Here is a 22,381-nt window from a genome sequence, read left to right on the forward strand (position 1 = left end):
CCCCTTTTCCGCTTTTTCTGAGTATGTGTACGCTTCTGTGTGAGATTTTGTCTGTATAGCTTTGCTTTCACCATTTGTCCTAGGGCTCTATCCATCCTTTTTTTTTTTTACTTAAAAAAATTTTTTTCTTAATAATTTTTAAATTTTATTATACCTTATTTTATTTTCTTCTATCCTTTCCTTCCTCCTTCCCTCCCTCCCTCCCTTTCATTCTTTTTACTTTTTCTCCCTTTTATTCTGAGCCGTGTGGATGAAAGGCTCTGGTGCTGCAGCCAGCAGTCAGTGCTGTGACTCTGAGGTGGGAGAGCCAACTTCAGGACACTGGTTCACAAGAGACCTCCCAGCTCCACATAATATCAAATGGCAAAAATCTCCCAGAGATCTCCATCTCAACACCAACACCCAGCTTCACTCAACGACCAGCAAGCTACAGTGCTGGATATCCTATGCCAAACAACTAGCAAGACAGGAACACAACCCCATCCATTAGCAGAGAGGCTGCCTAAAATCATAATAAGTCCATAGACACCCCAAAACACACCACCAGACGTGGACCTGCCCACCAGAAAGACAAGATCCAGCCCCATTCACCAGAACACAGGCACTAGTGCCCTCCACCAGGAAGCCTACACAACCCACTGAACCAACTTTAGCTGCTGGTGACAGACACCAAAAACAACGGGAACTATGAACCTGCAGCCTGCAAAAAGGAGACCCCAAACACAGTAAGTTAAGCAAAATGAGAAGACAGAAAAACACACAGCAGATGAAGGAGCAAGATGACCTAACAAATGAAGAGGAAATAGGCAGTCTACCTGAAAAAGAATTCAGAATAATGATAGTAAAGACGATCCAAAATCTTGGAAATACAATAGACAAAATGCAAGAAACATTTAACAAGGACCTAGAAGAACTAAAGATGAAACAAGCAACAAAGAACAACACAATAAATGAAATTAAAAATACTCTAGAAGGGATCAATAGCAGAATAACAGAGGCAGAAGAACAGAAAGGGACCTGGAAGACAGAATACTGGAAATAACTACTGCAGAGCAGAATAAAGAAAAAAGAATGAAAAGGACTGAGGACAATCTCAGAGACCTCTGTGACAACACTGAACGCACCAACATTCGAATTATAGGGGTCCCAGAAGAAGAAGAGAAAACGAAAGGGACTAAGAAAATATATGAAGACATTATAGTTGAGAACTTCACTAATATGGGAAAGGAAATAGTTAATCAAGTCCACCAAGCACACAGAGTCCCATACAGGATAAATCCAAGGAGAAACACGTTAAGATGCATATTAATCTAACTATCAAAAGTTAAATACAAAGAAAACATATTAAAAGCAGCAAGGGAAAAACAACAAATAGCACACAAAGGAATCCCCATAAGACTAACAGCTGATCTTTCAGCAGAAACTCTGCAAGCCAGAAGGGACTGGCAGGATATATTTAAAGTGATGAAGGAGAAAAACCTGCAACCAAGATTACTCTACCCAGCAAGGATCTCATTCAGATTTGATGGAGAACTTAAAGCCTTTGCAGACAAGCAAAAGCTGAGAGAGTTCAGCACCACCAAACCAGCTCTACAACAAACGCTAAAGGATCTTCTCTAGGCAAGAAACACAAGAGAAGGAAAAGACCTATAATAACAAACCCAAAACAATTAAGAAAATGGGAATAGGAACATACATATCGATAATTACCTTAAATGTAAATGGATTAAATGCTCCCACCAAAAGACACAGACTGGCTGAATGGATACAAAAACAAGACCCATACATATGCTGTCTACAAGAGACTCACTTCAGACCTAGAGACACATACAGACTGAAAGTGAGGGGATGGAAAAACATATTCCATGCAAATGGAAATCAAAAGAAAGCTGGAGTAGCAATTCTCATATCAGACAAAATAGACTTTAAAATAAGGACTATTAGAAGAGACAAAGGACACTACATAATGATCAAGGGATCGATCCAAGAAGAAGATATAACAATTTTAAGTATCTATGCACCTAACATAGGAGCACCTCAATACATAAGGCAAATACTAACAGCCATAGAAGGGGAAGTCGACAGTAACACATTCATAGTAGGGGACTTTAACACCCCACTTTCACCAATGGACAGATCATCCAAAATGAAAATAAATAAGGAAACACAAGCTTTAAAGGATACATTAAACAAGATGGACTTAATTGATATTTATAGGACAATCCATCCAAAATCAACAGAATACACTTTTTTCTCAAGTGCTCATGGAACATTCTCCAGGATAGATCATATATTGGGTCACAAATCAAGCCTCGGTAAATTTAAGAAAACTGAAATTGTATCAAGTTTCTTCTCCGACCACAATGCTATGAGACTAGATATCAATTAGAGTAAAAGATCTGTAAAAAATACAAACACATGGAGGCTAAACAATACACTACTTAATAATGAAGTGATCACTGAAGAAATCAAAGAGGAAACCAAAAAACACCTAGGAACAAATGACAATGGAGACACGACGACCCACAACCTATGCGATGCAACAAAAGCAGTTCTAAGAGGGAGGTTTATAGCAATACAATCCTATCTTAAGAAACAGGAAACATCTCAAATAAACAACCTAACCTTGCACCTAAAGCAATTAGAGAAAGAGGAACAAAAAAACCCCAAAGTTAGCAGAAGTAAAGAAATCATAAAGATCAGATCAGAAATCAAAGAAAAAGAAATGAAGGAAACGACAGCGAAGATCAATAAAACTGAAAGCTGGTTCTTTGAGAAGATAAACAAAATTGATAAACCATTAGCCAGACCCATCAAGAAAAAAAGGGAGAAGACTCAAATCAATAGAATTAGAAATGAAAAAGGAGAAGTAACAACTGACACTGCAGAAATACAAAAGATCATGAGAGATTACTACAAGCAACTCTATGCCAATCAAATGGACAACCTGGAAGAAATGGACAAATTCTTAGAAATGCACAACCTGCCAAGACTGAATCAGGAAGAAATGGAAAATATGAACAGACCAATCACAAGCACTGAAATTGAAACTGTGATTAAAAATCTTCCAACAAACAAAAGCCCAGGACCAGATGGCTTCACAGGCGAATTCTATCAAACATTTAGAGAACAGCTAACACCTATCTTTCTCAAGCTCTTCCAAAATAGAGCAGAGGGAGGAACAATCCCAAACTCATTGTACGAGGCCACCATCATCCTGATACCAAAATCAGACAAGGATGTCACAAAGAAAGAAAACTACAGGCCAATATCACTGATGAACATAGATGCAAAAATCCTCAATAAAATACTAGCAAACAGAATCCAACAGCACATTAAAAGGATAATACACCATGGATCAAGTGGTGTTTATTCCAGGAATGCAAGGATTCTTCAATATATGCAAATCAATCAATGTGATACACCATATTAATAAACTGAAGGAGGAAAACCATATGGTCATCTCAACAGATGCAGAGAAAGCTTCTGACAAAATTCAACACCCATTTATGATAAAAACTCTCCAGAAACTAGGCATAGAGGGAACTTTCCTCAACTTAATAAAGGCAATATATGACAAACCCACATTCAATATCGTCCTCAATAGTGAAAAACTGAAAGCATTTCCACTAAGATCAGGAACAAGAGAAGGTTGCCCACTCTCACCACTCTTATTCAACATAGTATTGGAAGTTTTAGCCACAGCAATCAGAGAAGAAAAGGAAATAAAAGGAATCGAAATCAGAAAAGAAGTAAAGCTGTCACTGTTTGCAGAGGACATAGAGAATCCTAAAGATGCTACCAGAAAACTACTAGAGCTAATCAATGAATTTGGTAAAAAGCAGGATACAACATTAATGCACAGAAATCTCGGGCATTCCTATACACTAATGATGAAAAATCTGAAGGTGAAATCAAGAAAACACTCCCATTTACCATTGCACAAAAAGAATAAAATATCTAGGAATAAACCTACCTAAGGAGACAAAAGACCTGTATGCAGAAAATTATAAGACACTGATGAAAGAAATTAAAGATGATACAAACAGATGGAGAGATATACCATGTTCTTGGATTGGAAGAATCAACATTGTGAAAATGACTCTACTACCCAAAGCAATCTACAGATTCAATGCAATCCTTAGCAAACTACCACTGGCATTTTTCACAGAACTAGAACAGAAAATTTCACAATTTGTATGGAAACACAGAAGACCCCGAATAGCCAAAGCAATCCTGAGAACGAAAAACGGAGCTGGAGGAATTAGGCTCCCTGACTTCAGACTATACTACAAAGCTACAGTGTCAAGAGAGTATGGTACTGGCACAAAAACAGAAATACAGATCAACGGAACAGGATAGAAAGCTCAGATATAAACCCATGCACATATGGTCACCTTATCTTTGATAAAGGAGGTAGGAATGTACAGTGGAGAAAGGACAGCCTCTTCAATAAGTGGTGCTCTGAAAACTGGACAGGTACGTGTAAAAGTATGAGATTAGATCACTCCCTAACACCATACACAAAAATAAGCTCAAAATGGATTAAAGACCTAAATGTAAGGCCAGAAACTATCAGACTGTTAGAGGAAAACAGAGGTAAAACACTCTTATGTCATAAATCACAGCAAGATCCACCTCCTAGAGAAACGGAAATAGAAAGAAAAATAAACAAATGGGACCTAATGAAACTTCAAAGCTTTTGCACAGCAAAGGAAACCATAAACAAGACCAAAAGACAACCCTCAGAATGGGAGAAAATATTTGCAAATGAAGCAACTGACAGAGGATTAATCTCCAAAATTTACAAGCAGCTCATGCAGCTCAATAACAAAAAGACAAACAACCCAATCCAAAAATGGGCAGAAGACCTAAATAGACATTTCTCCAAAGATATATAGACTGCCAACAAACACATGAAAGAATGCTCAACATCCTTAATCATTAGGGAAATGCAAATCAAAACTACAATGAGGTACACCTCACACCAGTCAGAATGGCCATCATCAAAAAATCTACAAACAATAAATGCTGGAGAGGGTGTGGAGAAAAGGGAGCACTCTTGCACTGCTGGTGGGAATGTGAATTGGTACAGCCAGTATGGAGAACAGTATGGAGGTTCCTTAAAAAACTACAAATAGAACTACCATATGACCCAGCAATCCCACTACTGGGCATATACCCTGAGAAAACCATAATTCAAAAAGAGGCATGTACCAACATTTTCATTTCAGCTGTATTTACAATAGCCCGGAGATGGAAACAATCTAAGTGCCCATCATTGGATGAATGGATAAAGAAGATGTGGCACATATATACAATGGAATATTACTCAGCCATAAAAAGAAACGAAATTGAGCTATGTGTAATGAGGTGGATAGACCTAGAGTCTGTCATAGAGAGTGAAGTAAGTCAGAAAGAGAAAGACAAATACCGTATGCTAACACATATACATGGAATTTAAGAAAAAAAAATGTCATGAAGAACCTAGGGTTAAGACAGGAATAAAGACACAGACCTACTAGAGAAGGGACTTGAGGATATGGGGAAGGGGAAGGGTGAGCTGTGACAAAGCGAGAGAGAGGCATGGACATATATACACTACCAAACGTAAGGTAGATAGCTAGTGGGAAGCAGCCGCATAGCACAGGGAGATCAGCTCGGTGCTTTGTGACCGCCTAGAGGGGTGAGATAGGGAGGGTGGGAGGGAGGGAGACACAAGAGTGAAGAGATATGGGAACATATGTATATGTATAACTGATTCACTTTGTTATAAAGCAGAAACTAACACACCATTGTAAAGCAATTATACCCCAATAAAGATGTTAAAAAAAAAAAAGGCATGTACCAAAATGTTCATTGCAGCTCTATTTACAATAGACAGGAGATGGAAAGAACCTAAGTGTCCATCATTGGATGAATGGATAAAGAAGATGTGGTGCATATATACAATGGAAAATTACTCAGCCATAAAAAGAAACGAAATTGAGCTATTTGTAATGAGGTGAATGGACCTAGAGTCTGTCATACAGAGTGAAGTAAATCAGTAGAAAACCAAATACTGTATGCTAACACATATATATGGAATTTAAGAAAAAAAATGTCATGAAGAACCTAGGGGTGAGACAGGAATAAAGACACAGAGCTACTAGAGAATGGACTTGAGGATATGGAGAGGGGGAAGGGTAAGTTGTGACAAAGTGAGAGTGGCATGGACATATATACACTACCAAACGTAAAATAGCTAGCTAGTGGGAAGCAGCCGCATAGCACAGGGAGATCAGCTCGGTGCTTTGTGACCACCTAGAGGGGTGGGATTTGGAGGCAGGGAGACGCAAGAAGGAAGAGATATGGGAACATCTGTATATGTATAACTGATTCACTTTGTTATAAAGCAGAAACTAACACACCATTGTAAAGCAATTTTACTCTGATAAAGGTGTTAAAAATTTTATTATGAAGTATTTAATACATCTAAAAACATATAAAGAATAATGAGTAACCATATACTACTAATCTATTAGAAAAAATAAAATATTTTACTTGGCCAAAATTCTCCTGTGAATCCCTTCCCATTTTCTTTGTGGTTTGCAACATGTATATAACTGTACTTCATTTTGCGTGTATTTTGACTTATATAAGTGATACACGGTATATACTCTTTTGCTAACCTAACCTCGGCATGAGAGATATTCATCTCATCCAAGTAACTGGTTATGAATGTACCACACTGGTATATGAACATACCACAATTTATTTTTCCACCTAAGGATATTTTTAGTGTTTTTTTTTGGTTTTGCTTTGTTGTTTTGCCAATACAGTACAAACCGTACTGCTGAGATTGTTCTTATGAACGTCTCTGTGCACATGAGCAAGAATTTTTCTAGGGCTGGCTTGGCTGATTCCTGGGATATGTACATATTCCACTTTCTTACATAATGCATATTGCTTTCTGAAGTGTTTGTTCTAGTTTACCACTTTATACTAGAACAATACTAAGGATTCCTATTGCACATCCTTTCAACATTTAGAATTTCCCATAAGGCTTGAAATTCTTATTAATTTGATGGATGTAAAGTGGGATCTCTTTGTGGTTTTAATCTTATAACTGACTGCTAATAAGGTAGAGCATCTTTTTGAGTGTTATTTGACGAATACTTTAAAGTAGTTGGATTTTTCAATCTTATGTTGTGGTTTGTGGTTTTCTATTTTATACAAGTTTTCCTATCTGAGGGTCATAAAGTTACTTTTATGTATATTTTTTAGAGGTCTTAAAATTTTGCCTTCCCACGTTATGTCTTCAATCCACATGGAGTTGATTTTTGTATTTGATAAGAAGTGTTCAGATTATCCATGTGGATAATCACTTGTTTTCAAACTTTTTATTGAACAGGCCATCCTTTATCTACTAATTTGCACTGCCACCCCTGTCATTTATTAAGGGTCTGTTAAATGGGGATCTGTGTTTAAGCTTTTTATTCTGTTCCATTGAGATACTGCATTGATAAACCACCTTATTATAATAACTTTGTGTAAAATGTTTTGATATCTGAAATAAAAGGACTCTCCAATTTTCTTTACAAAAGTGTCTTACCCTTTTTTTGGACCTTTGCTTCTAATTTTTAAAATTAGTTTGTCAGTTTGCATAAATCAGTATGGGAATTTGGTTGGGATTCTATTAAATTTATAATTTGGAGCAGAATTGACAACTTTACAATGAAAAATTCTCCCTTTCCATGAATTCAGAATATCAGCATACAGTTTTATCTTTTTTTAATGTTTTTCAATAAAGTATAACCACACTCATAAGATCCTGCACATGCTGTGTTATAAGTATTCCTAATTTTTTGTTTTCTATTTATATTATGTTCATTTGTTCTTTTTGATATTTTAATTTTTATGTCTTAAAATTACATTTTTGAACTGTTTGCTGGTATATAAGAATGAAATATTTTTAATATTAGATATCATAGTAATGTTTTCTATAGAACGTTCTGTGTATTGAGTTGTTTTTGTTTTTTTAACATCTTTATTGGAGTATAATTGCTTTACAATGGTGTGTTAGTTTCCGCTTTGTAACAGTGAATCAGTTATACATATACATATGTTCCCATATCTCTTCCTTCTTGCGTCTCCCTCCCACCCTCCCTATCCCAACCCTCTAGGTGGACCCGCTAGGCAGATGTTTCCCACTAGCTATCTATTTTACATTTGGTAGCATAAATAAGTCAATGTTACTCTTTCACTTCATCCCAGCTTACCCTGCCCCCTCCCTGTGTCCTCAAGTCCATTCTCTACGTCTTTATTCCTGTCCTGCCCCTAGGTTCATAAGAACCTTTTTTTTTTTTTTAGATTCCATATATGTGTTACCATATGGTATTTTTCACTTTCTGACTTACTTCACTCTGTAAGACAGACTCTAGGTGCACCAACCTCACTACAAATAACTCAATTTTGTTTCTTTTTATGGTTGAGTAGTATTCCATTGTATACATTGCCACATCTTCTTTACCCATTCATCTGTCCATGGATACTTAGGTTGCTTCCATGTCCTGGCTATTGTAAATAGTGCTGCAATAAATATTGTGGTACATAACTCTTTTTAAATTATGGTTTTCTCAGGGTACATGCCCAGTAGTGGGATTGCTGGGTCATAGAGTAGTTCTGTTTTTAGTGTTTTAAGGAACCTCCATACTGTTCTCCATAGTGGCTGCACCAATTTACATTCCCACCAAAAGTGCAAGTGGGTTCCCTTTTCTCCACACCCTCTCCAGCATTTATTGTTTGTAGATTTTTTGATGATGGCCATTCTGACAAGTGTGAGGTGATACCTCATTGTAACTTTGATTTGCATTTCTCTAATGATTAATGAGGCTGAGTATCCTTTCATGTGCTTGCTGGCAATCTGTATATCTTCTGTGGAGAAACGTCTATTTAGGTCTTCTGCCCATTTTTGGATTTTTTTTTTTTATATTGAGCTGCATAAGCTGCTTGTATATTTTGGAGATTAATCCTTTGTCAGTTACTTCATTTGCAAATATATTCTCTCATTCTGAGGGTTGTCTTTTCATCTTGTTTATGGTTTCCATTGCTGTGCAAAAGGCTTTATGTTTCATTAGGTCCCATTTGTTTACTTGTTTTTATTTTCATTTCTCTAGGAGGTGGGTCAAAAAGGATCCTACTGTGATTTATGTCATAGAGTGTTCTATGTTTTCCTCTAAGGGTTTTATAGTGTCTGGCCTTACATTTAGGTCTTTAATCCATTTTGAGTTTATTTTTGTATATGGTGTTAGGGAGTGTTCTAATTTCATTCATTTACATGTAGCTGTCCAGTTTTCCCAGCACCACTTATTGAAGAGGCTGTCTTTTCTCCATTGTATATTCTTGCCTCCTTTATGAAAGATAAGGTGACCATTATAGGCAGGGGTTTATCTCTGGGCTTTCTATCCTGTTCCATTGATCTCTATTTCTGTGTTTGTGCCAGCACCATACTGTCTTGATTACTGTAGCTTTGTAGTATAGTCTGAAGACCGGGAGCCTGATTCCTCCAGCTCTGGCTTTCTTTCTCAAGATTGCGTTGGGTATTTGGGTTCTTTTGTGTTTCCATACAAATTGTGAAATTTTTTGTTCTAGTTCTGTGGAAAATGCCATTGGTAGCTTGATAGGGATTGCATTGAATCCGTAGATTGCTTTGGGTACTATAGTCATTTTCACAATATTGATTCTTCCAAAGCAAGAATATGGTATATCTCTGTGTTTGTATCATCTTTAATTTCTTTCATCAGTGTCTCATAGTTTTCTGCATACAGGTCTTTTATCTCCTTAGGTAGGTTTATTCCTAGGTATTTTATTCTTTTTGTTGCAATGGTAAATGGGAGTGTTTCCTTAATTTCTCTCAGATTTTCTGTTGTCAGTATACAGGAATCCAAGAGATTTCTGTGCATTAATTTTGTATCCTGCTAATCTACCAAATTCATCAATCAGCTCCAGTAGTTTTCTGGTAGCATCTTTAGGATTTTCTATGTATAGTATCATGTCATCTGCAAACAGTGCCAGTTTTACTTCTTCTTTTCCGATTTGGATTTCTCTTATTTCTTTTTCTTCTCTGACTGCTGTGGGTAAAACTTCCAAAACTATGTTGAATACTGGTGAGAGTGGGCACCCTTGACTTGTTCCTGATCTTAGAGAAAATGGTTTCAGTTTTTCACCTTTGAGAAGGATATTGACTGTCGGTTTATCATATATGTCCTTTATTAAGTTGAGGTAGGTTCCCTCTGTGCCCACTTTCTTGTGAGTTTTTGTCATAAGTGGGTGATGAATTTTGTCGAAAGCTTTTTCTGCATCTACGGAGATTACCATATGGTTTTTATCCTTCAGTTTGTTAATATTGTGTATCACATTGATTGATTTGTGTATACTGAAGAATCCTTGCATTCTTTAGATAAACCCCACTTGATTGTGGTGTATGACCCTTTTAGTGTGCGGTTGGATTCTGTGTGCTAGTATTTTGTTGAGGATTTTTGCATCTATGTTCATCAGAGATATTGGCCTGTAGTTTTCTTTTTTTGTGACATCTTTGTCTGGCTTTGGTATCAAGGTGATGGTGGCCTCGTAGAATGAGTTTGGGAGTGTTCTTCCCTCTGCTATATCTTGGAGGCGTTTGAGAAGGATAGGTGTTAGCTCTTCTCTAAATGTTTGATAGAATTCGCCTGTGAAGCCATCTGGTCCCGGGCTTTTGTTTGTTGGAAGATTTTTAATCACAGTTTCAATTTCAGTGCTTGTGACTAGTCTGTTTATATTTTCTATTTCTTCCTGGTTCAGTCTTGGAAGGTTGTGCTTTTCTAACAATTTGCCCATTTCTTCCAGGTTGTCCATTTTATTGGCATAGAGTTGCTTGTAGTAATCTCTCATGATCCTTTGTATTTCTACAGTGTCAGTTGTTACTTCTCCTTTTTCATTTCTAATTCTGTTGATCTGTCTTCTCCCTTTTTTTCTTGATGAGTCTGGCTAATGGTTTATCAATTTTATCTTCTCAAAGAACTAGCTTTTAGTTTTATTGACCTTTGCTATCGTTTCCTTCATTTCTATTTCATTGATTTCTGATCTGATCTTTATGATTTCTTTCCTTCTACTAACTTCGGGGTTTTTTTGTCCTTCATTCTCTAATTCCTTTAGGTGTAACGTTAGGTTGTTTGAGATATTTCTTTTTCCTTCAGGTATGATTGTATTGCTATAAACTTCCCTCTTAGAACTGTTTTTGCTGCATCCCAGAGGTTTTGTGTCATCGTGTTTCTATTGTCATTTGTTTCTAGGTATTTTTTGATTTCCTCTTTGATTTCTTCAGTGATTTCTCGGTTATTTAGTAGTGTATTGTTTAGCCTCCATGTGTTTGTATTTTTTAGATTGCTTTCCTGTAACTGATATCTAGTTTCAAAGCGTTGTGGTTGGAAAAGATACTTGATACGATTTCAATTTTCTTAAATTTACTAAGGCTTGATTTGTGACCTATGATATGGTCTATCCTGGAGAATATTCCATGAGTACTTGAGAAGAAAGTGTATTCTTCTGCTTTTGGATGTAATGTCCTATAAGTACCAATTAAGGCCATCTTGTTTAATGTCATTTAAAGCTTGTGTTTCCTTATTTATTTTCATTTTGGATGATCTCTTCATTGGTGAAAGTGAGGTGTTAATACCCCTACTATGATTGTGTTACTGTCGATTTCCCCTTTATGGCTGTTAGCATTTGCCCTATGTATTGAGGTGCTCCTATGTTGGGTGCATAAATACTTACAATTGTTATATCTTCTTGGATTGATCCCTTAATCATTATGTAGTGTCCTTTTGGTCTCTTATAATAGTGTTTATTTTAAAGTCTATTTTGTCTGATATGAGAATTGCTACTCCAGCTTTCTTTTGATTTCCATTTGCATGGAATATCTTTTTCCATCCCCTCAGTTTCAGTCTGTATATGTCCCTAGATCTGAAGTGGGTCTCTTGTAGACAGCATATATATGGGTCTTGTTTTTGTATCCATTCAGCCAGTCTATGTCTTTTGGTTGGAGCATTTAATCCATTTACATTTAAGGTAATTATCGGTATGTATGTTCCTATTCCCATTTTCTTAATTGTTTTGGGTTACTGTAAGTCTTTTCCATCTCTTGTGCTTCCTGCCTAGAGAAGTTTCTTTAGCATTTGTTGTCAAGCTGGTTTTGTGGTGATGAATTCTCTTAGTTTTTGCTTGTCTGTAAAGGTTTTAATTTCTCTGTTGAATCTAAATGAGATCCTTGTGGGTAGAGGAATCTTGGTTGTAGGTCTTTCCCTTTCATCACTTTAAACATGTCCTGCCACTCCCTCTGTCTTGCTGAGTTTCTACTGGAAGATCAGCTGTTAACCTTATGGGGATTCCCTTGTATGTTATTTGTTGGTTTTCCGTTGCTGCTTTTTTTTTTTTTTTTTTTTTTTTGTGGTACGTGGGCCTCTCACCGCCGTGGCCTCTCCCGTTGCGGAGCACAGGCTCCGGACGCGCAGGCCCAGCGGCCATGGCGCACGGGCGCAGCCGCTCCGCGGCACGTGGGATCCTCCCGGAACGGGGCACGAACCCGTGTCCCCTGCATCGGCAGGCGGACTCCCAATCACTGCGCCACCAGGGAAGCCCTCCGTTGCTGCTTTTAATATTTGTTCTTTGCATTTAATTTTTGATAGTTTGATAAACATGTGTCTTGGCGTGTTTCTCCTTGGATTGATCCTGTATGGGACTCTCTGTGCTTCCTGGACTTGATTGACTATGTCCTTTCCCATGTTAGGGACATTTTCAACTATAATCTCTTCCAATATTTTCTCAGTCCCTTTCTTTTCCTCTTCTTCTTCTGGGACCCCTATAATTCAAATGTTGGTGCATTTAATGTCCCAGAGATCTCTGAGACTGTCCTCAATTCTTTTCATTCTTTTTTTTGTTTATTCTGCTCCCTCACAGTTACTTGCACCATTTTATCTTCCAGCTCACTTATCCTTTCTTCTGCCTCAATTATTCTGCTATTGATTCCTTGAGTATTTTTAACTTCAGTAATTGTGTTTTTCATCACTGTTCGTTTGCTCCTTAGTTCTTCTAGATCCTTGATAAATTTGTTTGTATTTTCTCCATTCTGTTTTTGAGGTTTTGAACCATTTTTACTACCATTACTCTGCATTCTTTTTCAGGTAGGTTGCCTATTTCGTCGTCATTTATTTGTCTTGCAGGTTTTTACCCTGCTCCATCGCCTGCAACATAGTTTTTTGTTGTTTCTTTTTTTTTTTTTTTTTTTTTGATGGGTGGTGCTGTATTCCTGTCTTACTGGTTGTTTGGCCTGAGATGTCCAGCACTGGAGTCTGCAGGCAGTTGGATAGAGCCAGGTCTTGGTGCTGAGATGAGGACCTTCAGGAGGTGTCACTCCAATTAATATTCCCTGGGGTCTGATGTTCTCTGTTAGTCCAGAGATTTGAACTCAGAGCTCACACCACAGGAGCTCAGGCCTGACCTCCGGCCTGGGAACCAAGATTCCGTAAGCCTCATGGGGGAGGGGAGGGGAGGGGAGGGACAGATCAGTACAATATCAAAGAATAGAAAACAAAATACAATTAGAAAGATATAAAATATACTAGAAAAAAATAAAACTATAATTGAAACAACTGCAACAAAATAAAACCACAACAGAAAAAAAAAAAAGGGTGGAGGGCGGGAACAAGGCAAAATGAGAGAAGAATAACAAAGCATAAAGAGTAAAAAAATAAGAAATGCTGCCCACAACTCTTTACTGGCAATTTTGCTTACCACACTGAGACTACATCCTGAGATGGTAGTCTACAGTGCAGCATTATATCCATCAAAGAGCACAATTACCAAGTAAGAGGCATTTGTTACAAGGTTAAAATAAAAGTTCAGGGTGTTACAAACTCACACAAACCAAGTAATGCCTGTGTATAAAACAGATCTAAGAGGAACAAGTGAGTTGAAGAGAGAAGAGGGAGTCAGAAGGTCCAGAATCCCTTAGCCTTGCCTGCTTAAAAAAAAGAAGTGACACACATAAAACTTCAAGGGAAGAAAAACGTTAGTTTAACTAAATTCTAGAGAACCTGGCAGAAATCACATATGTATGTATTCTGCTACCAAAATATTTAAACACTGTAAACACTAATCACTCTTTCTTACCTATGGTTGGGTTATTAGTCGCATATTGAGAGAGCAGATCTTCATCAGTTTCCTCATGCTTTTCATTTGGAGCAAAGTCTTTCTTAGAGAAGCTGCTCTTCTTCCTTTTTAAAAGGGCTGTTTTACTTTCAGGTTGGTCTGAAACTGGAATTTCCACGGGCTGGTAGTTAGCATGGATATATGGCTCTTCAGGAAGCATATTACCTTTACTAAAACACTCTAGCAACCATTTTGCTCCCACTACATGAGGCCTACAAAAATAGTACAGTTATATATTAGTTTAAACTATAAGGACCACAATCCCACTTGCCATGCAGTTTACATAATTGCCAGGACATGCAATTTAAAAAAAATTATCACAGAGTAGAAATTGCTTTGAATTAAAAACTGACAAAACCTGTGGGCTGATTTATCCCAAAACTGTTTCAATTCATCATCATAATCTCCCACAATAACATGAGTTACATCTTCATTGAGCTGATTAAAGCGAACTCCACCTCCACTGTTAATAAGTCTTCTCAGTTTATCTAGCTTTCTGCCACTAAAACCGCAAAGATAGATCTGCAAAGAAAGAAAACATTTACTTTAGATTAATGTATTTAAAATGGCTTATTTCTCTCAATAGAAACCTATTTATTAAAAGCATATATCTAAATCCATTGTGCGTAAATAAGACAACTCTTGTTTACACTTTAAGATACATTAAGAAGTGACGTATATTCTGAAGGTTTGAATTTTGAAATATTCTTAAATTTTATCATTTCTTCACAATCCCATAGCATTATTACCCTTTACAGTAGACACTGCTTGATAAGTATTCTGAGGCTTTAAATAAAATAGAAGCCAGAATAATTCAATTATCTTCTGAACATTAGTGCATAGCAATTTCTAAAATCAGGTAGCTTCTTAAATTGTTCTTACCACTTTTAAATTTTAAAGTAATTACAGAAATAAACTGGCGTTAAACACTTGAATTCAGAAAAGCTAGGTTTAAATTTTGGTTCAGCTGCCAATGATTAACCACATGACCACCTCAAGATACTCAGACACTTTAAACCAATTTTCTTACTTATATATTGAGATATCTTTTTCACAGAGTTGATTAAACAAGAAAATTTAAGTCAAAGAGCTAAGCAGAATGCTTAGGATGATATGTAAGCAGTAACTTATTTTTAACTATCAATATGTATATATATACTTTTGGAGGCACGGATGGGGTTATGTATGTATTTAAACCAATTTAATCAATATAACTATCTTCTTCAACTCTATTTTACATAACGTGTCTTTAAAAACCTTCTTAATGACCAATCTATTTCTAACTGCATTTATATCCCAAACTAAATAACCTCCATCACTAGAATACACTTTAACAAAAATAAGGAATCATATGTTTTTCTATACGAATAATTAAGTCATATCCAGAATTAGTATAGTCTAGATAAAAGATTACACAACACACTTCCTGTTCTGCTAGTAAACTGCTAAGTTTTAAAAGTATAGAAAGGAAGGTAATTTGCCCAATTTCCTTAACAATAAAATAAGGTTAAATCTTTGCTACTCTAAAATTAATGCTTAGCCTATTGAGTCTACAAACAAGAATATATTAAGTATTCAGTTCTAGGAGATATATATATGATAATCCCATCAAAAGCACTTATAAGATAATTAATCAGACACTAAAAAATAAAATAGCCCAAGAGATATTAAACAAAGCAGTACACCTAATGGTTAGGAATATAGGCTTTGGAGTAGATGTCTGGCTACTTAATGTCTGTGAGATTCTGAACAGGAACTTTAATCCTCTAAGTATCAGTCTCAATATTATCTGTTTTAGAGTTATTTGTGGGAATTAAATGGGATTATATATAAAACGTATCAATAATGTATATGAAATAATTAGCACACTGTCTAGCATGTTATAAACACTTAATAAATGATAGCTATAAATAAAAATTCATTAAGTGGTTCAGAAACTAAATGCTCTCAAAACACAGTAGATGGAAAGATTAAGGTAGTTATTAGGAAGGTTCAGAGAAGAGTTGAAAAAAATGATATGAACTTTTAATGGATGAGAGATGAAGGTACACCCCAGGCATAGAGCCCCTAGCTAAAAGATAGACACGGCATAATGAATGCATCTGCTTGGCTAGAGTGGAGGGCTTATGTAAATAAGGAACAAGCCCAACTCTAAAGGGTCTTCAAAGTGAAGCTACAAGTACTAAAGTATATTATCACTTACTGCATTTATTACATGATAAAGACATACCCGACAACCATCTAATAAATCTTCAGGTGCCTGAAATGCACTGACATCCAGATTTTCAAGTGTAGGCTCCACTTTGCTATTAAGAACTGAACTACATGTCGATTCATTTATGCAACTTGCACTGATGTTGGAAATATGGCTGACATCTGAAAGAGCATAACCTACATATTGAAAACAAAGATGTAATTTATGGAGATAAAATAATTGTGATTACATATTTTCCTACACATGAACTTTTCTTATACAAAAAGAGCCATGAACAATTTCTAAAGTAAGATTCAAATGCTTTTACTGAAATCTTGGTGGCAAAGTATGAAAAGGGAAAATGAAACTAATTAAGCCTCATATCTTATTTAAATGAAAATATATTTAATACATTCTCTTAATAGTGACTTGCTTCCAATAAAAATCTGAAGTTGCTGGCTTTAAGGTCCAGGAAAGTTACATTTGAAAAAAAATTTATAACATTTGTTAAATTGCCAACATTAATACCTCCAAAACAGAAATGGTTTTAAATTTTATATGAATACAGATGATCTATAACAATTGTAGCAAACTAATAAAGAAAATGTACTAATACCTGCCAGTCAAGTTTTAAAAAATTAATTCTCTTAAGTCTTTATTAACATTCTTAATTTCTTTAATAATCTTGTGCATTACATGAGGGTATGAAAGTACGCACTCATTATAAAAAGAAATATCAGGAGTTCTGGACTAATTTTTTAATACAATTCAGTTATTTTATTATACAATTATACCTGGAAGCATAGCAAGAAAAGATGGAATTTCCTACTGTACCTCCCTGATCCTATTAACAAATCAATTCTTACACAGAAAACTGACTGTCTTAAAACTGATTGTTTACTTTAATCCGAAAGAGACTTACTATTAGTTGTGTTGATCTGGCCAGTAGGAGTTGAAGTATCAGGCATAGTCTTTGTTTCTGGTCTAGGCTCTGTCTTATATATGGATTCATCCTGACAAAAACCTTTCTCAACACTGTCAAAAAACCACTGCACAGTCACACAGTGTACATTCCATCTCCTGGCACATTCATATTTTTGACCTATTATGTTCATTAAGAAAGAGAAACAGAGAGAGAGAGAAATGCAAACCATTAAAATCTTTGCAGAAATATTTAAATGACAGGTTATAAAAAAAATCTACCTGGGACAAAATTAAAGTTACCAGCAATTACTCTTACTTTTAACAGTATGCTATACAGTGTATTAAAAGGTAATATATTAGGTTATTGCTCAATTATATTTTCTATGTGTTGTTAAACACACATGCTATGATGCTATGTGAGGGGGGTTATCTTTTACAAAACTGCACAGAGACAGAGGCAACTGTGGGGTAACAATATTTTCGAGTACAGCCTCCATCATTTAAATTCTTTAAACCATTTTCTTAATCTGTAACATGGGGATAACTCACAGAATTATGTGGTTTAATAAACTGTATAAAATAACAGTGAAAATGATAAATGTCTGCAATATAAAAAACAGCAACTTTCAAGAGACTATTCCTATGTCAACAGGATTCTACTTGAAGTCCAGGATAGAGAGGCAAATAGTTAAATAAGTCATGTTAAAATTACGTATCTTTTATTGCCTTAAAAAAACTTTTTAACACAATGTATTTTGAAACGGTATAGAGAAACTGAGGACAATATATAGTAAACAATAACAAGAAAGGTTTCTTTGACGTTCATGAGAGCTGAGAGATGTACTGTCTTTAGATTCAGAAAACCAATAGCAGTTATCAACTTTACTCACAATCATAATATCATAATTGGCCATACCCAAAGTTCTCACTTAAAAACAATTATTAATTTTAATTTTTTCTAATTCTACTTAGTTAGGGAGCTTAATAAAACACAGTACAGATATAAAAAGATATAATAAAAATATTAATAAAACTCTGCTCTTATCAATTTTTATATATTTTAAGAGTACTGGTAAAAAATATTCTCCAAGCTGTGACAGGGAGAGAGAGAGTCATGGACATATACACACTAACAAACGTAGTAAGGTAGATAGCTAGTGGGAAGCAGCCACATGGCACAGGGATATTGGCTCGGTGCTTTGTGACAGCCTGGAGGGGTGGGATAGGGAGGGTGGGAGGGAGGGAGACACAAGAGGGAAGACATATGGGAACATATGTTTATGTATAACTGATTCACTTTGTTATAAAGCAGAAACTAACACACCATTGTAAAGCAATTATACCCCAATAAAGATGTTAAGAAAAAAAAAAGTATTCTCCAGAATAAAGGTTATAGAACACCAAAATTAACTGCAATTTTAAGGAATTCTTCTTCTTGGTAATATATTTTTCTTCTTTTAGTTGTCTCATGTTCTGCAAGGTGCATCTTCAAGTTAAAACTTGTAGTTCATTGAGTAAGGCTGATTCATTCAACTAAAAACTAAGCCAAGCCTTTAAAATTTATAATTAGAAAGAAATGTAATTTAGCGACATCTATTAGCTTTCTTGTTATTCATCCAAATCTCTCATCTCTTAAGTACTGGGTAACCGTGTGGGGACTTAAAAAACAAACAAAAAAAGATCTGAAAATAAATTTAGATAAAACCCCACTGGAAATTTTTGTTTTTTAATATTTATTCAATGACCTGATAAAGACTTGGGAAGTCATGTAAGTTTTCTAAAGATTATAAACCAAACTATGTTTGCAAGAAAAAAAACCATAGCAGATTTATGACATGTCAGAAGTAAAAGGTATTCTATAATGATCTTAAAATGTTAACTAGTAGAAAATGTTGCATTTGTTCATTTGGGAAACAGTTTTACCTTTTGGTTCTTGCACAATGAGGTGTGTACACTCATTCATTTTCAACTGTCCCATATATTGACCTCCATGCTTAACTGTGAGTTGCTGAACTTCTTTCCTGTCTAAGCCACGTAAGCCAGTGACACAGATTATGCAACCAAGAAAAATAGGACACTTGAAGTCTTCCATGTCTATATCGGTATATCTAACTATTTTTCTGGGGAAAACAAACAATAAAAAAGAAAAAAACATTAACATATTAAATATACCAGATAGTTTAAATTTACCAGAAGAATAATGACAAACAACAGAAATATCACTAATGCTTTCCTCATTTTTTAGGATTTTAATCATTATTAAGAAAAGGGAAACTGATAAACACACTTCGAATGATACTAATTGCTCATGTAGCTCAAACCATGTCTCTAATAAAAACTAATGTTTCAGAGTCTCTCAAATAAAACTGTTTTACGGGAAAATATATATTTCATTAACTGTAAATCCATGCTGGTGAAAGTGGTGCATTTTCCAAAATTATAAGTCTAAATTTCTACCTAAAAACCCAAAGGTTCTTTGGTTGCCTACTAGAAAAACAGACTTTTAATTCCTCCATTATACTATACAAATAATAAGGAATGCTTTTTGTCAGAATGCCAACAAAAATATCATTATCATTCTGTTGCCGTGCTAGGCAGATGTGCTGACGAAACAGGCTAGGAATCAGGGTGCCAACGTGGAGACATGTTTAAGATGTGCTAGATGGTGTTGAAAGGAAGACTGGAAAATGCCTGTTTAATTCAAACAGTGGTACCTGGACTTATTGGTTGTTAATCTAATTCTAATGGAAACTCAATTCTATCCTTTGAAATAGGCTCTAAGCTCCATGAGGGCAGGGATGCTGTCCTGTTCTGCTCTCCACTTATATCTAATGCCTAACTCAGGCCAGGTACATAAAATGGGCTCAGTTAATGTTTACTGAATGATCACATCTCAGTTAACGGCTTATATGTGTTTATATGCAACCTTAAATATGTCTCTTTTGGGAGGGAATACGAATGCCAAAGGGGCTAAAATTTACTCTCCATCTTAACATGTTAGCACAGTATTGAAGGATAAACGCAACATAAAAGCTACAGTTGCCACACTGATTTTCTCCACTATTTTATAAATGTTTACTTCTGAAAACCATTTTATTATCAAAGCATTGCTTACCTTGTAGCTAATGCTAAAGCCCATAGCCCATTCCACCTATCAACTTATACCTTGATAATAAGAGCTTGTAGATTACCTTTTGTTTTCATTGGAGAGAAGAGTAATGATCCTATTTTTGTCCCCAAATAACAAATCCAAAGAGGAAACCATAAAACCTCCCCTATGAAAACCCACAATGTGCCAAAGTGATTGAATGCATCATTTATTCAAATCTAGAAAATATCTGAATATCTTTCTTACTTCTCTTGTGACTTCTCCCAAAGCGTTTTTACCCAGGAAGGAAGTAAAATAGGTTTCTTCAGGTTTGCAGCAACTAAATACTTTTTGCTACCAACTTCTCCTGCAATAAGGTGAGTTACTGATATGTTAAGGTCTCTGTATATGCGTCCACCCATCATTTGTACATATTTATGAACTTCTTCCTATAGCCCCAAAGGAAAATATATTGTTAATACTGAAAGAAACAATATCTCTTCCATTTTTTTATACAATATCCCATAAACATCTTTTGTTGTTAGCTTGAATGCACAAATGTTTCTCACCACTATGAAGTTAAATAATTAATGAAATTACTTTTTGGAAGATAAATTTTAGAATAATTACCTTTATATACATTATTTTCCTACATTTATCTCTTGCAACTCCATGAATTTAATTATGTTGGTTCTACAGTAAACACTATATATTTTAATATACTACATACACATTGATACTTAAAAATATACAAATTATATATAGAATATATAAAAACATATATTATATGTAAATCTCAATCCTTTTTTAAAAGATTAAGCAACTATGGTGGAAAAATGTGACTCAAAAACAAACAGGGAAAATTACACAGGGAAAAAAGTGAGTTTCCTTTTTAAATCAAAACAAAAAACTTCAACTAGCCAGTTTGCAATAAAAGATTCCACTGTATTCAATTTATTAAAAAATAAAAAAGATATACACTGTCATCTTGACTTAGTTATCAGTCATAAACACCAAGTCAAGGTCTTTCAAAATATACCCTACACAGTGAAAAGTTAAGTGTGGAAATACATATATATTGACCACGATATTCCACTCAATACCGCAACACCTACCCTTTTATCATTTTCCAGGCTTGTACAAGATATGGTTACATCAGACATAACCATGTTATAAACTGGATGTTCAGCTCTTGGGACACATCGTTGGTGGTGCATACAAAATATGACTACTTGAGGACCAACAATTCTGCAGCCAAGCTACAAAAACAGAGAAAGTTTACTAAGTAGAAAAAGACCTCCAGTCTTATAAAATTACATTTTGTAATACTGTATTTACCAATTCTTTACAGAAGTTGATGACCACTGCAGAAAAACCACCAAATTTTTACAAGAAAAATAAATAACCATTATATAATTTCTCAGACACATCACACGTTAACATACACACACAAGCAAATCAAACAATGCAGGCTATCAAAAGAAATAAGCTCCAAAAGCCACACTCACTTAAAATTGCCATTAAAATTTTAATTTCTGAAACAAACACAGTCTTAGTGATAGGAGATATGAGTAACAGTCTTATGCCATAATAATTAGGAAATATCTACATTTACTTTTCAAATGAAGCAGCCAGCCAATGAAGCGGTTAAAAAGTGTTGAGAGCCCAACTAACCCCCCTGTAAAAAACCTATTCTGCTACAAAAAATGTATAATCCTAGGCAGTTCCTACATTTGTTTTTTAAATACTTTGTTCGCAACTCAATGTCTTTCCAAGGAAGACCTACAAAGACTTCTCCTAAGGTATCACTTTCATTGATAACTGAGAAACGTGACAATCTTGCTCAACATCAGCACATCCAACCCAGACTAAAAAGCCCACAGCTGCCAAAGTCACCAAAGCATGACCGATATAAATATCTACAGGGTAAATGATTATTGCTATCTTTT

General features: G+C 35.3%; 1 protein-coding gene across 2 annotated transcripts in view; it reads right to left on the reverse strand.

Moving 5' to 3' along the window:
* TOPBP1 (DNA topoisomerase II binding protein 1) overlaps nucleotides 1–22,381 on the reverse strand; it is a 78,766-nt gene that overhangs the window by 52,337 nt on the left and 4,048 nt on the right. For both annotated transcript variants that reach the window (XM_032630538.1, XM_032630540.1), the window contains 7 exons: nucleotides 21,548–21,691; nucleotides 20,700–20,881; nucleotides 19,268–19,464; nucleotides 17,343–17,522; nucleotides 16,457–16,617; nucleotides 14,585–14,748; nucleotides 14,188–14,438 (listed from right to left, as the gene is read on the reverse strand). In XM_032630538.1, the coding sequence (XP_032486429.1) occupies nucleotides 14,188–14,438; nucleotides 14,585–14,748; nucleotides 16,457–16,617; nucleotides 17,343–17,522; nucleotides 19,268–19,464; nucleotides 20,700–20,881; nucleotides 21,548–21,691 (1,279 nt within the window). The remainder of the gene's footprint in view (nucleotides 1–14,187; nucleotides 14,439–14,584; nucleotides 14,749–16,456; nucleotides 16,618–17,342; nucleotides 17,523–19,267; nucleotides 19,465–20,699; nucleotides 20,882–21,547; nucleotides 21,692–22,381) is intronic.

Source organism: Phocoena sinus, chromosome 4, assembly GCF_008692025.1.
Source record: "Phocoena sinus isolate mPhoSin1 chromosome 4, mPhoSin1.pri, whole genome shotgun sequence".
NCBI classification, from domain to species: Eukaryota; Metazoa; Chordata; class Mammalia; order Artiodactyla; family Phocoenidae; genus Phocoena; species Phocoena sinus.